This window comes from Mustela lutreola, chromosome 6 (assembly GCF_030435805.1).
Source record: "Mustela lutreola isolate mMusLut2 chromosome 6, mMusLut2.pri, whole genome shotgun sequence".
Taxonomy (NCBI): Eukaryota; Metazoa; Chordata; class Mammalia; order Carnivora; family Mustelidae; genus Mustela; species Mustela lutreola.
Genome location: NC_081295.1, coordinates 54,399,320 through 54,416,453, shown reverse-complemented (window position 1 = coordinate 54,416,453; position 17,134 = coordinate 54,399,320). Strand labels below are relative to the sequence as shown.

The window sequence follows — 17,134 nt, the reverse complement described above, 5'->3', positions numbered from 1 at the left end:
TTCTGCACAGGGCACCATTTCATGTGCATTTCATTCATTTATGGAAGTTGATTTCCAAGTATTCTTTTCAACAAAACGTGCTGAGATTTGAGCATCTGAATTAGCCATGAGCCTCGAGAGGCTGTGAACTCTCTTCAAGCCATTCCTTCTGGGGATAATCTTTTGTGTTTGAGGCATATATTTTGTTAATCCTCTCAATCATGAAATATCTTTCCTCATGGAGAAGTAACTTGATGACCTAAGAAAAGCACAGAGTCCTTCCAGCTTACGTTTGGCGAGTAGGCAAGGTGGTCAAGGCCAAAAATGATGTTTAGGGTGAACACATGGCGTGCAGTAAGATTGTTTTGTTGTGGTGTGAGCTTCAGCAACCTGGGACTATTCTTAACCTTTGCTACTAACCTAATAACTATCCGTGGATCTTGGCCTAATTATTTGACCTTTTGGATTTAGCTATTTCCTCTGTGGGTTGAGGCATTAGACTATCTATCTGTGGTGATTTTCCTGTTCTGAAATCATCTGGTGTGTGTGTGTGTGTATGTGTGTGTGTGTGTGTGTGTGTGTGTGTGACCCATAGTAGCTCTGATAGCAAAGCCAAAGAGAAATTTTAGACTTAGAGCAATGGCAGTTCCGTTGGACTGAAGCCCTTTTCAAAGACAGCAGTCTATTTGATTGATCTTCTGTGTGTTTATTAACAAAACTTTTCCAGTCATGAAACACTTTGAAAATGATGATGTTTTTATGATACACTGAAGTCCACTGGTGAGGATGGAGGTTATCTCTCTGAGGCTTGATGAAAGCATTCATTATGTTTTCCTTTTATTGTATACTTATTAGAAAAAGATGATACAAATATGAGGGGAGGTATTAAATTTGGGAGTCACGGAAGAGTTACAAATAGAAACATTTCAAATTTATCATTGAGAGTGATGAGCTAGTTTTCAGACTTCTTCCAATTCCCTATATAGTCTTTTTGATGAAAATTTCTTCCAAGTTCTTGAGAATTACCACTGACAAGAAACTTTATTCACATAAAGAGGTGGTTTTTAAAATGTAAAACCATTTTAAGAGCTGTGTTAACTCCCTGTTGCCGTTTTAACGATTTACCACAAATTTAGTAGCCTAACACAACACAAATTCCTTATCTCACAGTTCATCTGAAGTAGATTCTCAGTGGCTCAAATCAAGGTGTGGGCAGGGTGGCATTGTCTCTGGAGATTCTAGAGGAAAATGCCTTTTCCATCTTTTTTTTAAGATATAAGTATCTTTTTTTTCTTTTAAATTTATTTGACAGAGAGACATCACAAGTAGGCAGAGAGGCAGACACAAAGAGAGAGAGGAGGAAGCAGGCTCCCCGCTGAGCAGAGAGCCCGATGCAGGACTCGATCCCAGGACCTTGAGATCATGACCCGAGCCGAAGGCAGCGGCTTAACCCACTGAGCCACCCAGGCGCCCTGCCTTTTCCATCTTAAAGAAGCTGCCAACATTCCTGGACTCATGGCCTCTCCTTCTGTCTCCAAAGCACATCCCACCATCCTCTCTCATGATCATGTCTCCTGACCTTGACCATCCTGTCTCTCTTTGATAAGGACTCTAGGGATTATAATCAAGGCTCATCTTCTCATCTCAGGATCCCTAACTTAATCACATCTGCAGAGTCCCTTGTGGGATTATGCAAGGTCACATATTCACAGGTCTGGGATTAGGATGTGAGTAGCCTTGGGGGCGGGGGTGGCATTATCCAGCCCACCACACTACCCTTCCAAATTTTGCATCAATTGTTTATCAACATCAGCGTCAAATGTTGATTCCAATTTATTCAAGGAATCAAGCAGAGCTTTTTCTTTTCTGTAGTTGACAAATATAATGTGGGATTTTCTTTTGCAATCATGTGAATGGATTTCTAATCCCAGCTAACTTTTTTATGTCAGGCATTTCGAAATAAGATGACGGCAGAAAGGTCAAACGCTCAAAGCTCAAAGCGGACCATCCTTTGGCTAAGCAGGCCCCACAAAAATAGAACATCAACTAGAAAGGACCCGAGGTAGCCAGAGGCTCTGAGTTGCCCCTGGAATCTGGGCCCCACCTAACTTGTCCCCTCGCATCCCCCTCTCACCCCAGTGTTGTGCTGGCTCCTTGGGATCCCAGGACATTCCTTTCTTCAGCAGCACACAAGCCTCTTGCCCTTGGGTCGAGTTGGGGGCTTGGCACATGCCTGAGGTCCCGTGTAGCTGGTTTGGGCCAGATGTTCCTCAAAGTGCTCAGACCCTGCTCTGCCCAGGCCATCCCGAGCAGCCCCAGACTGCCCAGCTCGAGGTACCATGGGAGCCAAAGGCTCAGTATCTCAAAGCATACTGGGGCCCTCAGGCTGGGGTCTCTGGGCAAGACAGGGTGGTGTGGCAGCTGTGAGCACAACCAGGATCTTGTGCTGATTCTCTTTGTGCAACATGGTGCAGGTCACTTCATCTTCCTGAGCCTCGGCTTCCTCTGCTGTAAAATGGGCGTAATACCGTGCTTGCCATAGAAACTCAGTAGGGGGAAGTCTGGAGAATACTTCTCACTGTGCTTAAATCAGCGTCAGTGCTAACTACTGGTGATGCTAACACAGATGCTGATTGTTTCAGCCTTGTTTTGTTTCTTAATCGGCGGCATCCCGTCTGTCTTCCGCTGTAGTTATTAGGGGTGCTTTGAGAAGTAAGCATGTGATGGCAAGTGTCCGTTCTCACGGTGGCTATGTTCTGATGGAAGAAATCCTATCAGGCTGCTTCTTAGAGTCTTGCCCAGTGCGGGGCTGGGGCTGCTGAGTGAATGGGTGTGTTAGAGTTACACAGGGGCATGGCCGTAGTCATTACTTTGGGAGGAAAATCTCAGGGAATGAAACAGACATCTAGCAGATTCTATTTCTCTTTGATACACCGTTCCTACCTGGATAAGATCATATATGATTATGATGAATCCCTGAGCTAATTTGGCAATAAATTCATATTTATGTTCAGGTTGTTATTACAGCAGTGGTGCACTGATCATTGGACTCCAAAGGTAATTTCCATCTACAAATGTGCTCTTGACATCCTAAGATGTATATTCAGATTTAATTAAAAAAAGAGAGAGAGAGAGCTGTACTCTAAAACAGAGCAGTGTTTTTGAGCCTGAAAATATAAAGAGAAGAGCATTAATTCTTTTTTAAAATTTATTTGAAATGGAAACCACTATCTAAATCATACTTGGTAACATTTTAATTCGGATATGTTTTTCAGTGTCTGGAATGCTCATTTTTATCATTTAGCATCAAGAAAGTATTTTCAGGATGTTTGTGCCTTTGCTAACTGGTTAAGTAAACATTCAAGATTTTTTTTTTTTTTTTGGAAAGGCATTTTTGTAAATGTATTTAAGTATCGATAGTTAATAAAACCATTTGTTTTAATTCAGTGAAAAATAATTTTATTAAATCTTAAATAAAGCTGTGCAAGCAATTTTCCTTCATTACAGTGTCTTTGGGACTGCGTTAATTATAATAAATGGAGCTATTGGAGACATTTACTCAGCACACAAACTCCTCATTGTTAACCATGGCTGGTGTGTGCTGACAGCTGCCTCTTAGAGAAATGTAACCCATAGTTAATGGTGGAAAGTGTGGCATTAACATAATTTTTTGGCAAGGACAAAGCCGGGGTTGCAGTGTTGCTTTCAACAGTGACTCCTTCATTAACAGTGTCTTATCAGAGGCCCAGACTCCCAGGGGTGGAGGGTTTGGGGGGAGAGATGCCAGCCATATGATTGTGTTATAGGTAACCAGAACCCTGTGTGAAATGGCTGCTTCTGAATAATAAAGGAAAGGATTTCAGTCGCTTAGAAGTATGATTTTAAAAGGGGGCCAGAGAAAGACTCTGCAAAGAGCTGCTGGTGTTTGATCGAAATTGACAGAGTGTAGAGGCGGCTCTTTTGACACTGACACTAATGCATATTATGGTTTCTATAAGAGGGATTAGAATTAAAATATTTTTATTCTTCAGGGACCAACTCAGGCAAAAATAGATTTGCTAATGCAAGACTTAAAGAGTCAAGAATAAATTATAGGCCACCAAGTTTCTGTAAATTCACTTGCACGTTGCAGAGGGATTTCAAACAACTAGGGGAACTTTTTGTATATTTCTGAAGACAGATCAAAGATAGAATCAGAAAGGAATAGGAAATATCAAATAATTATTTTATATTAATATTCCTCCTCACTATGACAAACTATGCCCCTGACCTCAGGATTCTCTTTAATTTCCTCAAAAATAAATAAAATGATAAAATTGAATATGAATGCTAAAATCAGATAATATAAGATGAGCACGTGCCAGGTAGGAATTGTGTCTTGTTTCTTTTTTATAACAACACCGTCACTTCGGTTATTAATGTCCTCATCTTGCAAAGGAGGACATTAAGCCTCATGGAAATTAAGTGATGTTCCCAAGGCCATCAACAAGTAAAAGGTAGGACTGAGATTTGAACCCAGGTCTTTGGTTCTGCAGCCTGTAGTATTCCATTACCCCTGGGCGACCCGGTGTCACCAGTGACAGTCAGTGCTATTAACAGTATCTTACTGAATCCATTAAAAGATTACCCTGGGGCTCCTTTCCACTGTCTCTCTCTCTCTCACACAGAAGAGTGACTGTTGCTATTTATAACACATGGCTAATTCTGTTCAGTAGTCCTTCACATCAGTGCTTCTAGCAAATTTCTTCTCTGTCAGCTGTGTTGGTCTCTGTTGGATTCACGTGGGCATGGCCTCAAGCTCCTCTGTGCTGGCCAGCTTCCCCAGCTCCTCTCCACTCCAGGCCCAGAGGCTGCCAAGACAGGCACCTCACTGGCAGGAATCCTCTGGAGGCTTCCTCCTCTCAGATCCTTGTGGCCCTCACAGTGCGTGTAGGACTCAGATATGAGTGTCTCCAGGACTGACAGAATACCTTCTAGTTGTTTGAGTTGAGTGAGGTCTGGGGAAACTCTGGGGATGGAGGACTAGACTTTTCCTTCCCCTTTTTGCCTTGAAACAAGAGGTTCAACAGGACAACATGTACTAAGCATTGTTTGCAGAAATAATATGTCCTGAAATGGCAGGCTCTAAAAATTATTTTTGAAAAGACTTATGAAGACCAACAAAAGTTGGGCAACCCATGTGGGTTGGGGGGAAGCCCTCTGCCCAGCACTGCCCATGCCAGCCCTCTGGCAGCCCGTGAGCTGGCTGTGGCCCTTTTCAGTTTTGTTACAGACCCCGAGCAGGTGCTCGCAGTGAAATGCCTGGTGGACATCTTGAGGCTAGGAGTGGTTCTGTGACTCAGCTCGCCACCAACATTCTCATTTGATGTGGTGCTCGTGTGGCCTGATCTCTCACTAGAAATAGTAGTCACAGGGGTGGGGGAACCCCTGATTAACAGCAGCCTGAATTCCATCTGTTATGTTTTATTTCTGGAAAGCAAAGTGCAGCCTGAATTATGAAGGACACTAATTTGTGTTTTTGTAGCTTGGGGGTTCTCAATCCTGTCAAGACATTAGCATGACCTGCAGAAATTTAGGAAATACTAAAAGCTAAATGACTTGTTTTGAATTAAAATCAGACTAAATGAGGTCAGAGCCTGGCATCCACATTCTTAAAAATATTGCAGGTGAGTGGAATGTACAGTGAGGATTGCAAATAGGTGAGCGGGAGGATGAAGAGACGGTGAAGGAAGGTTTTGCACCTGCTGCCAGTCCTGTTGGCCATACAGTTAGTACAGCGAGTAGTGTAAGTAGTGCTGCTAGCAAATGGACTAGCTGCTTACTGTGTGTTGGCAGTGCTCTGAACATTTTTCATAGAATGAAATTATCCTCATAATAATAATCCTCATAATAATAATATCCTCATAATAACTTGGGACCTTCTTTCATTTCAACAGATGTGTACATGGAAAACTTTGAGGAGGCAAAGCAATTAATTTAGAGTTGGATGATGCTTGCTGGGGATGGTCTCTATTATAAAGTGAGCTGAAGCCTGTTTCTGTCGGTATACGCTGTATCTGGCTGTTCATGTTGTTGCTCTTATCATGGAAGACTTGGATGGCCTTTATACAGTCAACGCGCCTGGGTTCCACCCACCGAAACCCAACTCTACAATTATAACCCATCAGACATCTTCAGATTCCTGGTCACAACCCCTGGCCTCCTAATTTTTAGGATCAGACTTCACATGAGTTTCCTAAAATGCTTCTTTGTTGCAAATAGTTTGTATAATGGCAGAAGTAGGTAGCCGTTGATGGCATATAGCCCTGCAGAGACCCTGGTCATCCATATACACTCTAGTAAGTGCATATACTGTAGCTCCCCCATACGTGGATTTAACTCCTTTGTGCACTGGCGCACGGTTTCTTGTGTTCTATTTACCACCTCCCAGGGAGGTCTCCTCATGAAGGGCTAGATGTATAGGTCGAGATTTAGAATGTGTTGTAATTTAGCTGGTTGCAAAGTCTGAGATCACCTGCTTTCTAGCCAGGACATTTGAAAAATCATTAAACCATGAGGATTCTGTTGGTGTTGGTTTTGATGTATAGTTCTATAAATTTTATCCCAAATACAGAGCCACGTAACCATAACTACCATCAGGATGTAGACCAGTCTCCATGTTCAAAGGCTTCAAATAGTTCCTACCTCAGCAGCCTGGATAAGCTTGACTTTCTGTGAGAGGCTTAGCTCTGAGCCACCTGAGCTAGTGATTTCTTGGCAGTTTGGAGATAGACCTTTCTGAAAAATGTGCCCAGTGGTGGGAGTGGAAACTTGTGGGGTGTGTGCCTTTCTGTTTTTTCTAGTTTGACTAGATACCATTACCCTTGATCCTCAAAGAAAAGACTTAAGACATGAAAAGGAGGATGAAGCCAGAGATCTGAAGATGTGGGTTACTTTCTGAAAGAAATGAAATGATATGCCCCTGTTAGCCTTCAAAAAGAAAAGATACTGCCTCACAGGGTCCTGCCACCTGGGTTCAGACACTGGGGTTCCCAGGGCACATAGAGGTGGGTGGCAGCTAAGTGCTTATCCTCTGTCCTGGCTCCAGAACCTTCATCAGCCCTCCTCTGCCATTTCTTCCTGAATTTACATCTTGAACTCCAAGCCCAAAGGCCTGGGCGGCTTTCGTTTGACTTCCTTCCCCACTTAGACACCATCCATTGAGTTTCCCATGAGACAGAGTAGCAAGACCTTGTCTGGTGACAGGGAGCCCATTCAGAGAGGCTCACTTGGGTAACAGGGCTCCTCCTTTGATCTCCACAGACGACAAGTTACCAGCTTCAAGTCTGACGATTCTGACGGTTTTGTTTACTTTGCAGTATGAAAGCATAAGCTCCTAGGATGAAAAGCTCTGCCTATATACCAGATAACAGTACAGTTAGACCCCAGGAGAATAAAAACCTGCTGTCTCCAATTAAAGAAATGTGTGGAGATTTTCTTTTCCTTTTCTGTACCTCTGTTAAAAGTATAAACATTTATAGCCTCTGTGTTCTAATAAACCTACCTGTGGAGGGGCACTCGGGATCTGCTGGTGGAGAAGACAGGAGGGCTCATGGCGCACGGACAAAAGTGGCCAGCCCTCTCCCTTTCTCTGCAGAAAGAAAGAAGTGAGGTCTTCTATAAGGAAGGGGGAGGGAGGAGGGAAGAAAGGAGGGAGATGGAAGAAAGGAGGGATATTTCAGCTAAGCCTCAGTGATGGAGGTGGAGAAGAGTTTTTTCTTACAGAGGAAAGAGCTAATTGAGGAGGTCCCTAGCCTACAACAGGTCAGTGTGTTGTGGAACCAAGAGAAGGCTGTTGCAGCTGGTGGTGGGTGTGGTTGGAGGGCAGGGCCTGGGTCATGTGGGGGTATAGGCCGTGGAAAGAGTTGACTATTTTGTTTTTAGAGAAATAGGTTTGAAATAGAGAGCTGACATGGCCTGATGGACAAGGTTAAAAGATCCCTCTGTTTGCTACATAGGTAGAGAAGCAAATTTGTAACCAGTGAGGAGATGCAAGGGTTCTCTCAGATAGCCCAGAGGGGCTGGTGGGAAGTGATCAGATCTGAGTGATGATTTGAAGGCTGACCCAATGGGACCTGTGACTGGGTTGGTACAGGTCGAGTAAGGGAAGGAGAATGGATCAAGGATGACTTTTGGGCTTTGGAGCCCATAGGGGAAGGGATGTGTTGTGTGACCAGATAAGGAGGATGGGGGGGGCAGTTCGTGGTGGAGGGAGGAGGTGGGAAATTGCAGCAAATAAAGACTTTGGACTGGCCAAGTGTGAGATGCCTATAGACATCCAGGCTGAGGTGCTAAGGAGTCCATGCATAGCCGAGTCTGGAGTGTGAGGGGGCAGTCAGACATTCAAGTCATTCATCTGTAGGAACTTTGTGTCTTGTGGAATCTTCTAATATTTTAGAAAACACTTAGTTGTTTGAGTTGTGTGGTCCCTGAGACTGATACCTGGAAACATGGCTGCAGTTTGATGGGCTTTCTCAGGTCCCTTCTGGAAGGACACATTCACAGGACGAGGTGATGAGACCCTCCCACAGCCATACCGACTATATTACGTAGCAATAGTTCTGAATACTTCTTAAGACTGAGGCAGTCATTTTTCTGGATTCTTTCATACACGTCCTCTTTATTAAGTCAGATAAATTTCTATTTCTGTGTGTTCTCAGTAGAGTGCAGAGCAATACTTAAGATCAAACAAATTGTTACTCGTATTTACATTTCAAAGTTTCCTGAAAATAACTCAATCATGCGCATGCCAAGTGTTTGTATCTGTGTGTCTCAGACACAAAATTTGGGCTCTATTGTCCCTTTGTTGTACCCTAATGTTAGCCCATTAGTGTACAGTCACTGTGGCCATCAAGTGGGTGATAGATCAGAAGACTACAAAGAAAGAGGAATGACTGATGCCCCGGTATGGAAAAAGGGAAAAAAACCCACCTATTTGTTATGTTTTGGATAAGTTTCCCCATTTGAACTCTCTCTGTCTTAAGTTCTACTTCTCCCTTAAAAAAAAAAAAAAAAGGTGATTTATTTAAATAGTTAATTTCTGCACCCAACGTGGGGCTTGAGCTCATGATACCAAGATCGAGAGTTGCATGCTCTTCCCACTGAGCCAGCCAGGTGCCCCCTACTTCTTCTTTTTATTTCAATTTCTTAAGTCGCTTTTGCATTCTCCTAAAGAAGCACCTTTCATCTACTTCAACTGGGACATTTACCTTATTCCTTAAGCTACTGTTCTCTCTAGGTATCCTTGTGTTTCTAATATTGTCCTTATTTTGTTGTGTTAGAAAGACTGGCCATCTTCACTTTTTGTGGAGGTAATTTCTTCTGACTGACAAGTACTGTCTCCCTGGAGGGAGCTTCTGAATATACGAGCACATCACTGGCTCCCCTGTGGTCTCACGCATGTTGCCAGTCTGGTGCCCGGGGCTGCGGGCTCAGTGCCCAGGCTGTGTTGTCCATTTCCAAGCTCTGGAAAAGCCAGTAGGTAGGCTTTTCAGATGAGCAGCAGATGCCCAAGCACACTCTGGAAAATATAGTCTTCTGTCTTTTCTGCAGTTTAACAGGGGATGACCCTGAGCCAATTACTGGATTTCTCTAGGCTTCTGTTCCCTCCTCTGTAAGTGAGGATAATTATAACCCACCTCCAATATTTGAATTAAATGAAATCCTGGAAAGCCTGAGCAGAGTACCTGCTACATAAAAGGAGCTCAGTGACTTTTGGTTTCTGTCCTAACCCCTCTGAGGCACAGAAGCCAGTAAGCGGCTATTCATAAAGACAGATCAAGCTTCTAATGCAAGTGAGACTGGAAAGACCAAGGAAAATCAATAGTCAAGACAAAGTAGAGAACAGTGCAGTAAAGGATTCTCAAAGTCTCATTCCAGGACCTGCAGCATCAACATCACTTGGGAGCTTGTGAGATGCAAATTCTCAGAGACACTGTGGACCCAGTCAGTCTGTGTTTCACAAGCTCCATGGGTACTTCTGATGCACACTGAGGTTTGCATCACTCAATTGCACACTGCATCATCTCACTGAGAACCACTGGTCTATAGTAAACCCAACAGATACGGGGTGAGGGACTGTGGTGCGTATTTCTGCATTTGTATGTGAGCACACACACCAACGTATGTACAGTGTTTGTAACTGTTGGACCTGTAATCGAGCATGGTGATATCGACAAAATCCCACCAAACTGGCAGTTAATAACCCATTGTTCTTTGGTACAATTTTCTAAACAGGGATATACCTAGGATGCTTGTTTTCAATGACTTTGCTCTAAAATCACTTTGGCTTTAAAAGTATCAATTCACCAACTTTCTTCTTTCTTCCCCTAGGAAATTCCACTTACTTGGATGATCATGGACCGCCTCCTAGTAAGGTAAGGTCTTTGCCTGTGGCACAGATCCTAGATCCCCTTTCCTTTCTCAGTCTCTACAGCCTCCAACAATCCCAACCAGAGCCCTCCTGGCCCTGAATTGTTTACAGGAAAGTAGATGACAGACATCAAGTTCATCTTTGACATAGAGTGAGGAGAAGAACCTATAAGCAGTTTTGGCCTGATTTTTAAGGGTCAGAATAGTCCAGTGACCTCTTAGTGGAGTTCCCCACTACTATTTACTCTCTTAAGCTCAGTGAACACCAATCGATATACCAGAGAATGAGAATAATGAAGACAGTCTTGGATCACTTATGATGATGACCTACAAAGTAGAGTTTTAAGCACCCAGTAAGCTTAGAGGCTGGAAATTTATCTCAAAGTTGGCTTTTGAGCTTGTGGGATTCGAAGACATACTCTACTCTTTGTAAGACTGTAAGCTTTGGAACAAGGTCTTCCTGGGGGCATCACCAGCTCTGCCACTCACTGTATGACATTGGACAAACTATGTAATACTAGGAGCCTCAGTTTTTTTATGTGCAAAGGGGGATTAACCATAGTACCCACAGTACAGGACATCTAACAGTATCCAATGAGCTGATCTATGACATTCAGCCCCTGGCATGCAATAAGCATTAAATAAACAGTGACTCATGTTAACTAGACTGGAGGAACATTACGATTATTGATGAATGGCTCAGTGGTATTTATCACAGTTATGACTAGCTCTGCCACTTGGTCCACTGCATATATAGTGGGGTCTTGTGATGCTGGCGGGCACCGGGAATACAAACATGAAACAAAACAAGAGTGACAGAACAAAATAAGCCCTATCCTGAAGGAGCAAAAGCATATGAAAGTTCGATACCATTCATGGATAAGAACCATGTCTAGCTCCTCTTGGCATCCCCACACCCTTGCAGTAGCACATCGTGACTATTCATTAAATTTAACTGAATTGGACCATGGAATCCAGAGCTGGAATCTAAATAAGGTCTTCTGGCTCCCAGCCCAGGTTTCTTCCACTCAGCCAGTGTTCTCAAACTTGAGCTTGCCTCAGGGTTTCCTGAAGGCTTACTAAAACCCGGATTGCTGGGCCCAGACCCCTGAGTATCTGATTCTGTAGGTCTGGTGTAGGACCCGAGAACTTGCATTTCTAACAATCTCTCAAGTGTTGCTGATGGTGCTGTTCTTGGGACCATGTTTGCTTTAAAGGCCATGAATCTAGAGAAAACAATGTCCCTGGACATTTTCTGTGTTGTTTTTTTACTGCTGATGGCCTAGAGAGAGTGGTATGGCTTATTTTATAAAGGCTACTTAGTCATGTAATGATGACTCACTGTTGTAACTCATCTTACAGTGAAAACAAATTTTCTTTGGAAAACAAACAGTCTGGAAGGGAAGATGAGTGGGTGGGGGGGAGAAGAACAGTGTGGATGCCCTGCTAGGTTCCTGCACCACTAACTGTACTTCTCTCCCAAGAGGAGTCCAGCAAACCGCCCCCTACTTTCTATGTTCTGCAGGGAAAGGGGGTGAGGCTGGCTGTGTGGGACCCATCAGCTGTTTGTCTCAGTGGCATGTTGGGACACTATTTAGGGTTTCAGGTTTGATAAATGGGGTTTTATCTAGCAGAGAGACCCAGGCCCACTTCATATAAACTTGCCTTCTTGATGTGATCCTTGGTAACTGGCTTGGGACCACCTCCTTAATTTGCCTAGGGTCCTTGACCTTGCTGAGCTGGCCACCCTGCCTGCCTCTTTACTAGTATCCTTGGTGCCTGGATTCTGTATTTGCTGGATTCTCTCCCCTTGCCCGTGTGAAGCTTATCTTGGTTCTGCCTTCCCCCACCCCTGCAGCCTGGTCTTTACCCCTCCCTCTTCCCCCACGCCCAGCCAGAGCTCCCTGTGACACCCAGAAATGATCAGGTCATATCAGATCATTTTAGACCACTTTCAGGCTCAATCCATTTATATCAATTCTATTCCAAGTTCAAAATTGTGAATATAATCTCCGTCAACCAGCAGAATGTGACAGATTTTTTTACTATAACTGTATTTTCATTATCTAGGAGTGGAGTAGCAAAAACACTGTTTTGACTTCCTAAGCAGTAGCCAAAATAAGAAGAATACAAAAATGAGTAAAAATAATGTTGGTATGTTAACATCTTTTCATCCATGCTTATTACTTCTGCCAGGGTGGAAATGAATCCCAGAAATGATAAAGTCAGACTTTTAGATTAAGGTCCCTTGAATGTCCCCTGAAGTTGGGCCTTGGTTAGTTGGGTCCATCGACCCCTGGGGTCTCCAGGACCAGGGTGGCATCCAGAGGAGACGGACTCGCATATGTGTGGCCTCCAGAATGCACCCCTAGCCTGGCACGGAAAAGCAAGACTGAGGGCAGACCCATCATTTTCATATGTGTTTAGCATTCATAAATAACTTTCTGATGCCAAGATCGAAAGAGCTGTGATCTAGATAAAATAAGGTTTTTAAACCCTGAAAATGTACTGAGTTTTACAGGCGAGTTCTCATTTTATTAAAAGTTCATTCCACGAGTTTCACATTCCACAAGTAATAGCCATTTAGGGAATGGGGTGTGTGCCACATAGCACACAGAGCCCAGGGCTTCCTTCTCGCCAGAATTTTCATTAAAAGAAAAAAAAAAGCCTCTGAATTTTTTACTTGTTTTTAAAATCTGCTTTAATCTTACAGCTCACCTCCATTTTTAATCTAAGTCATTATTTAAAGGCGGATGTTAGTATTTTCTTCTGTGAACCACTTTTTACTACCATTTTGTGTGCACGCAGAACACATGGCTTAAGGTTAGAGCCCTGCTAAGAATGAACACATAGATCTCTACTGAATGAATTAGAAGGATATTCTTGAGAACAAAAACAGACACGTAGCGGCCAGGATTGTGCAATCACACTTCCTATGAAGTTGTGTGTATGGGATATGTGTGTACAGAGAAAAGCCTGGAAGAATAGTAGTTTTTTCTCTGGATGGTGAGCTTTCAAGAGATTTTTACTCTTAACTTTTTTTTTTTTGTATTTTTTTATTTCATTAGAGTAATGCCCACTCAACCTAAAGATCAGGGTGGGGGGTGGGGAATGGAGGGAGAAAGCCCTCATGCAAGAGAAGATGAGGGTCAGGCTGGAAAGCCATGCTGCTCGGACCTCTGCAGCTGCTTCTGCAGTTCATGACACCCGAGAGCAACCTGATCTCTGAGGGCTGTTATCTTTTCCTGCTCCACTTCACTTGGCCCGTGGGTCCCCATACAAGCAGCTGGTGACAGCAATGATAAATTCGGGTGGTAGCAAATAGGATGTGGGGATTGTTTCATACATGTATGTTGAGTCCCAAATCTGATAGATAAGGAGAGCTGGTCTAAGCAACTCAAGAAAAATAAAAGCACTGTCCATAGCTGGTGTCTGTCCTTTCCTAGTGGCAGGCACCCCTCTAAGAACTTTGCATACAGGGCACCTGGGTGGCCCAGTTGGTTGAGCAACTGCCTTCAGCTCAGGTCATGATCATGGAATCCCGGGATCAAGTCCCACAGCACGCTCCCTGCTCAATGGGAGGTCTGCTTCTCCCTCTGACCTTCCCCCTCTCAAGTTCTCTCTCTCTCTCTCAAATAAATAAGAGAAATCTTTTTTTTTTTTTTTTAAAGAATTTTGCATGCGAATTTAGTCTTGGTAAAACCCTATGGAAGAGGAAATCATTTTTTAAAATTAAAGGATAGTTGACATACAATATTATATTAGTTTCAGGTGTACAACCTTGTATTGTAGTGATTGGAATTTATTACATTATGCAATGCTTATCATGGTACATGTAGTTAACCTTCTGTCACCATGCAAAGTTATAGTATTACTGACCTATATGCTGAACTTTATATACCCATGATTTACTTATTTTATAGCTGGAAGCCTATACCTCTTAATCCTCTTCAATGTTTTCACCCCTTACCCCACACTCTCCTTCTAGCAACTACTAGTTTATTCTCTGTATTTTGAGTCTGTTTTTGTTTTGTTGGTTTAATTATTTTGTTTTTAGATTTTACATATAAGTGAAATTATGTAGTATCTGTCTTTGTCTGACGTACTTCACTTTCACTTAGCATAAGATCCTCTACATCTGTCCATTTTGTCACACACAGCAAGATTTCATTCTTTTTTATGGCTGAGTAATATTCCTCTGTGTGTGTGTGTGTGTGTGTGTGTGTGTGTGTGTGTGTACACATATATATCACATCTTCTTTACCAGTTTATCTATATATAGACATAAGTTGCTTCCATACCTTGACTATTGTAAATAATGCTGCAGTGAACATGGGGGTGCATATAACTTTCCAAATTAGTGTTTTTGTTTTCTTTGACTAAATATCCAGAACTGGAATTGCTGGATCATATGATGTTTCTATTTTTAATTTTTTGAGGACCCTACATACTATTTTCTGTAGTGGCTGTACCAATTTACATTCCCACCAGCAATGCACAAGTGTTCCCTTGTCTTCACATCCTCATCAGCACTTGGTATTTCTTGTCTTTTTGATACTAGCCATTCTGACTGATGTGAGGTGTTATCTTATTGTGGATTTGGTTTGTATTTCCCTGATGATTAGTGATGTTTAGCATTTTTTCATGCGTCTGTTGGCCTTCTGTTTGTTTTCTTTGGAAAAATGCTTATTCAAGCCCTCTGCCTATTTTTAAACTGGATTCTTTGTTTTTTGGTGTTGAGTTGTGTGAGTTCTTTATGTGTCTTGGATATTAACCCCTTATTGGGTATATCATTTGTGAATATTTTCTAATTCACCAGGTTATCTTTTTATTTTGTTGGTGTACATATATATACATATGTATTTTTTTTCTGTGCAAAAGGCTTTTAGTTTGTTATAGTGCCAATTGACTTTTGCTTTTGCTGCCCTTGCTTAAGAAGACATATCCAAAAAAAATATATTGCTAATGCTGACACCCAAGAAGCTACTCCTTATGTCTTCTTTTAGGAGTTTTATGGTTTAAGGTCTCACATTTAGGTCTTTAATCCAATCTGAGTTTGTTTTTGTGTATAGTGTAAGAAAGTGGTCCACTTTCATTCTTTTGCATGTAGTGTCCAGTTCTCCCAGCAGCATTTATTGAAGAGATGTCTTTTCTCCAAAGTGTATCTTTGTCTCCTGCATTGTAGATTAATTGACCCTATAATGGTGGGTTCATTTCTGGCCTCTTGTAGTTTGTTTCATTGATGTGTGTGCCTATTTTTATGCCCATACATATTGTTTTGATTACTGTAGTTTTATAGGACAGTTTGAGATTCAGGAGTGTGATGACTTCATTTTGTTCTTCTTTTTCAAGATTGCTTTAACTAATCAGGGTCTTTTGTGGTTTTGTATAAATTTTAGGATTATTTGTTCTAGTTCTGTGAAAAATGCTATTGGAATTTTGGTAGAGATTGCTTTGGGTAGTGGGGACATTTTAATAATATTAATTTTTCTAATCCATGAGCATGGTATATTTTCCCTTCAATTTCTTTCATCTCCAATTTCATTCATCAGTGTCTTATAACTTTCAGAGTATAAGTCCTTCACCTCCTTGGTTAACTTTATTCCTATCTATTTTACTCTTTTGTTGTAATTGTAAATGGGATTGTTTTATTAATTTCTCTTCCTGGTAGTTTGTTCTTAGTGTATAGAAACATAACAGCATTCTGTATAGTAATTTGTATCCTGTAACTTTATTGAATTTGTTTATTAGTTCTGGTAGTGTTTTGGTAGAGTTTCAGAGCTTTCTATATATATTATTACCATGTCATCTGAAAATAGTGAAACTGTTAGTGAGATTTCATCCTTACCAATTTTGATGCCTTTATTTCTTTTCCTTGTCTGATTGGTGTTGCTAGGACTTCTAATACTGTGTTGAATAAAATTGGTTATAGTAGGCATCCTTGTCTTGTACCTGATCTTAGAGCAAAAGCTTGTAGCTTTTCATTGTTGAATATGACATTAGTTGTGGATATGTCATATATGCATTTTTTATGTTGTGATATGTTCCCTCTATACCCACTTTGTTGAAAGTGTTTTATAATGAATAAATGCTGGATTTTTTCAAATGCTTTTTTCTGCATCTACTGCAATGATCATATGATTTTTATCTTTCATTTTGTTAATGTAATGTATCGCGTGGATTGAGTTGTAGATATCAAACCATCCTTGCATCCTCGGAATAAATCCCACTTGATCCTTTTAATATCTTGCTGAATTCAGTTTGCTAATATTTTGATGAGGAATTTTGCATCTATGTCCACCCAGGGATATTGGCTTGTAATTTTTTCTTGTAGTGTCTTTGTCTGATTTTGGTATCAGGGTATTGCTGCCCTATAGAATAAATTTGAAAGCATTCCTTCCTCTTCAATTTTTTTGGAATAGTTTGAGAAGGATAGGTATTAACTCCTCCTAAAATGTTTGATAGAATTGACTTGTGAAGCATCTGGTCTTGGACTTTTGTTTCTTGAGAGTTTTTCAATTTCTGACTCAATTTCATCACTAGCAACTAGTCTGTTCAGATTTTCTATTTCTTTCTGATTCAGTCTTAGGAGATTATATATATATATTTAAAGATTTTATTTGTTTCGGAGAGGGAGAGTATGATGGGTGGGAGAGAGGGTGAAGCAGCCTCTTTACTGAGCAGAGATCCCAACACAAGTCTCAATCCCAGGACCTTGGGATCATGACCTGAGTCAAACGCAGGC

At 41.7% G+C, this 17,134-nt stretch overlaps 1 protein-coding gene across 1 annotated transcript in view; it reads left to right on the top strand.

Moving 5' to 3' along the window:
- The window catches only part of UST (uronyl 2-sulfotransferase), a 297,576-nt gene that overhangs the window by 102,687 nt on the left and 177,755 nt on the right, over positions 1–17,134 (top strand). Inside the window, exon 2 of the mRNA XM_059177294.1 lies at positions 10,351–10,394. Within this exon, the coding sequence (XP_059033277.1) occupies positions 10,351–10,394 (44 nt within the window). The remainder of the gene's footprint in view (positions 1–10,350; positions 10,395–17,134) is intronic.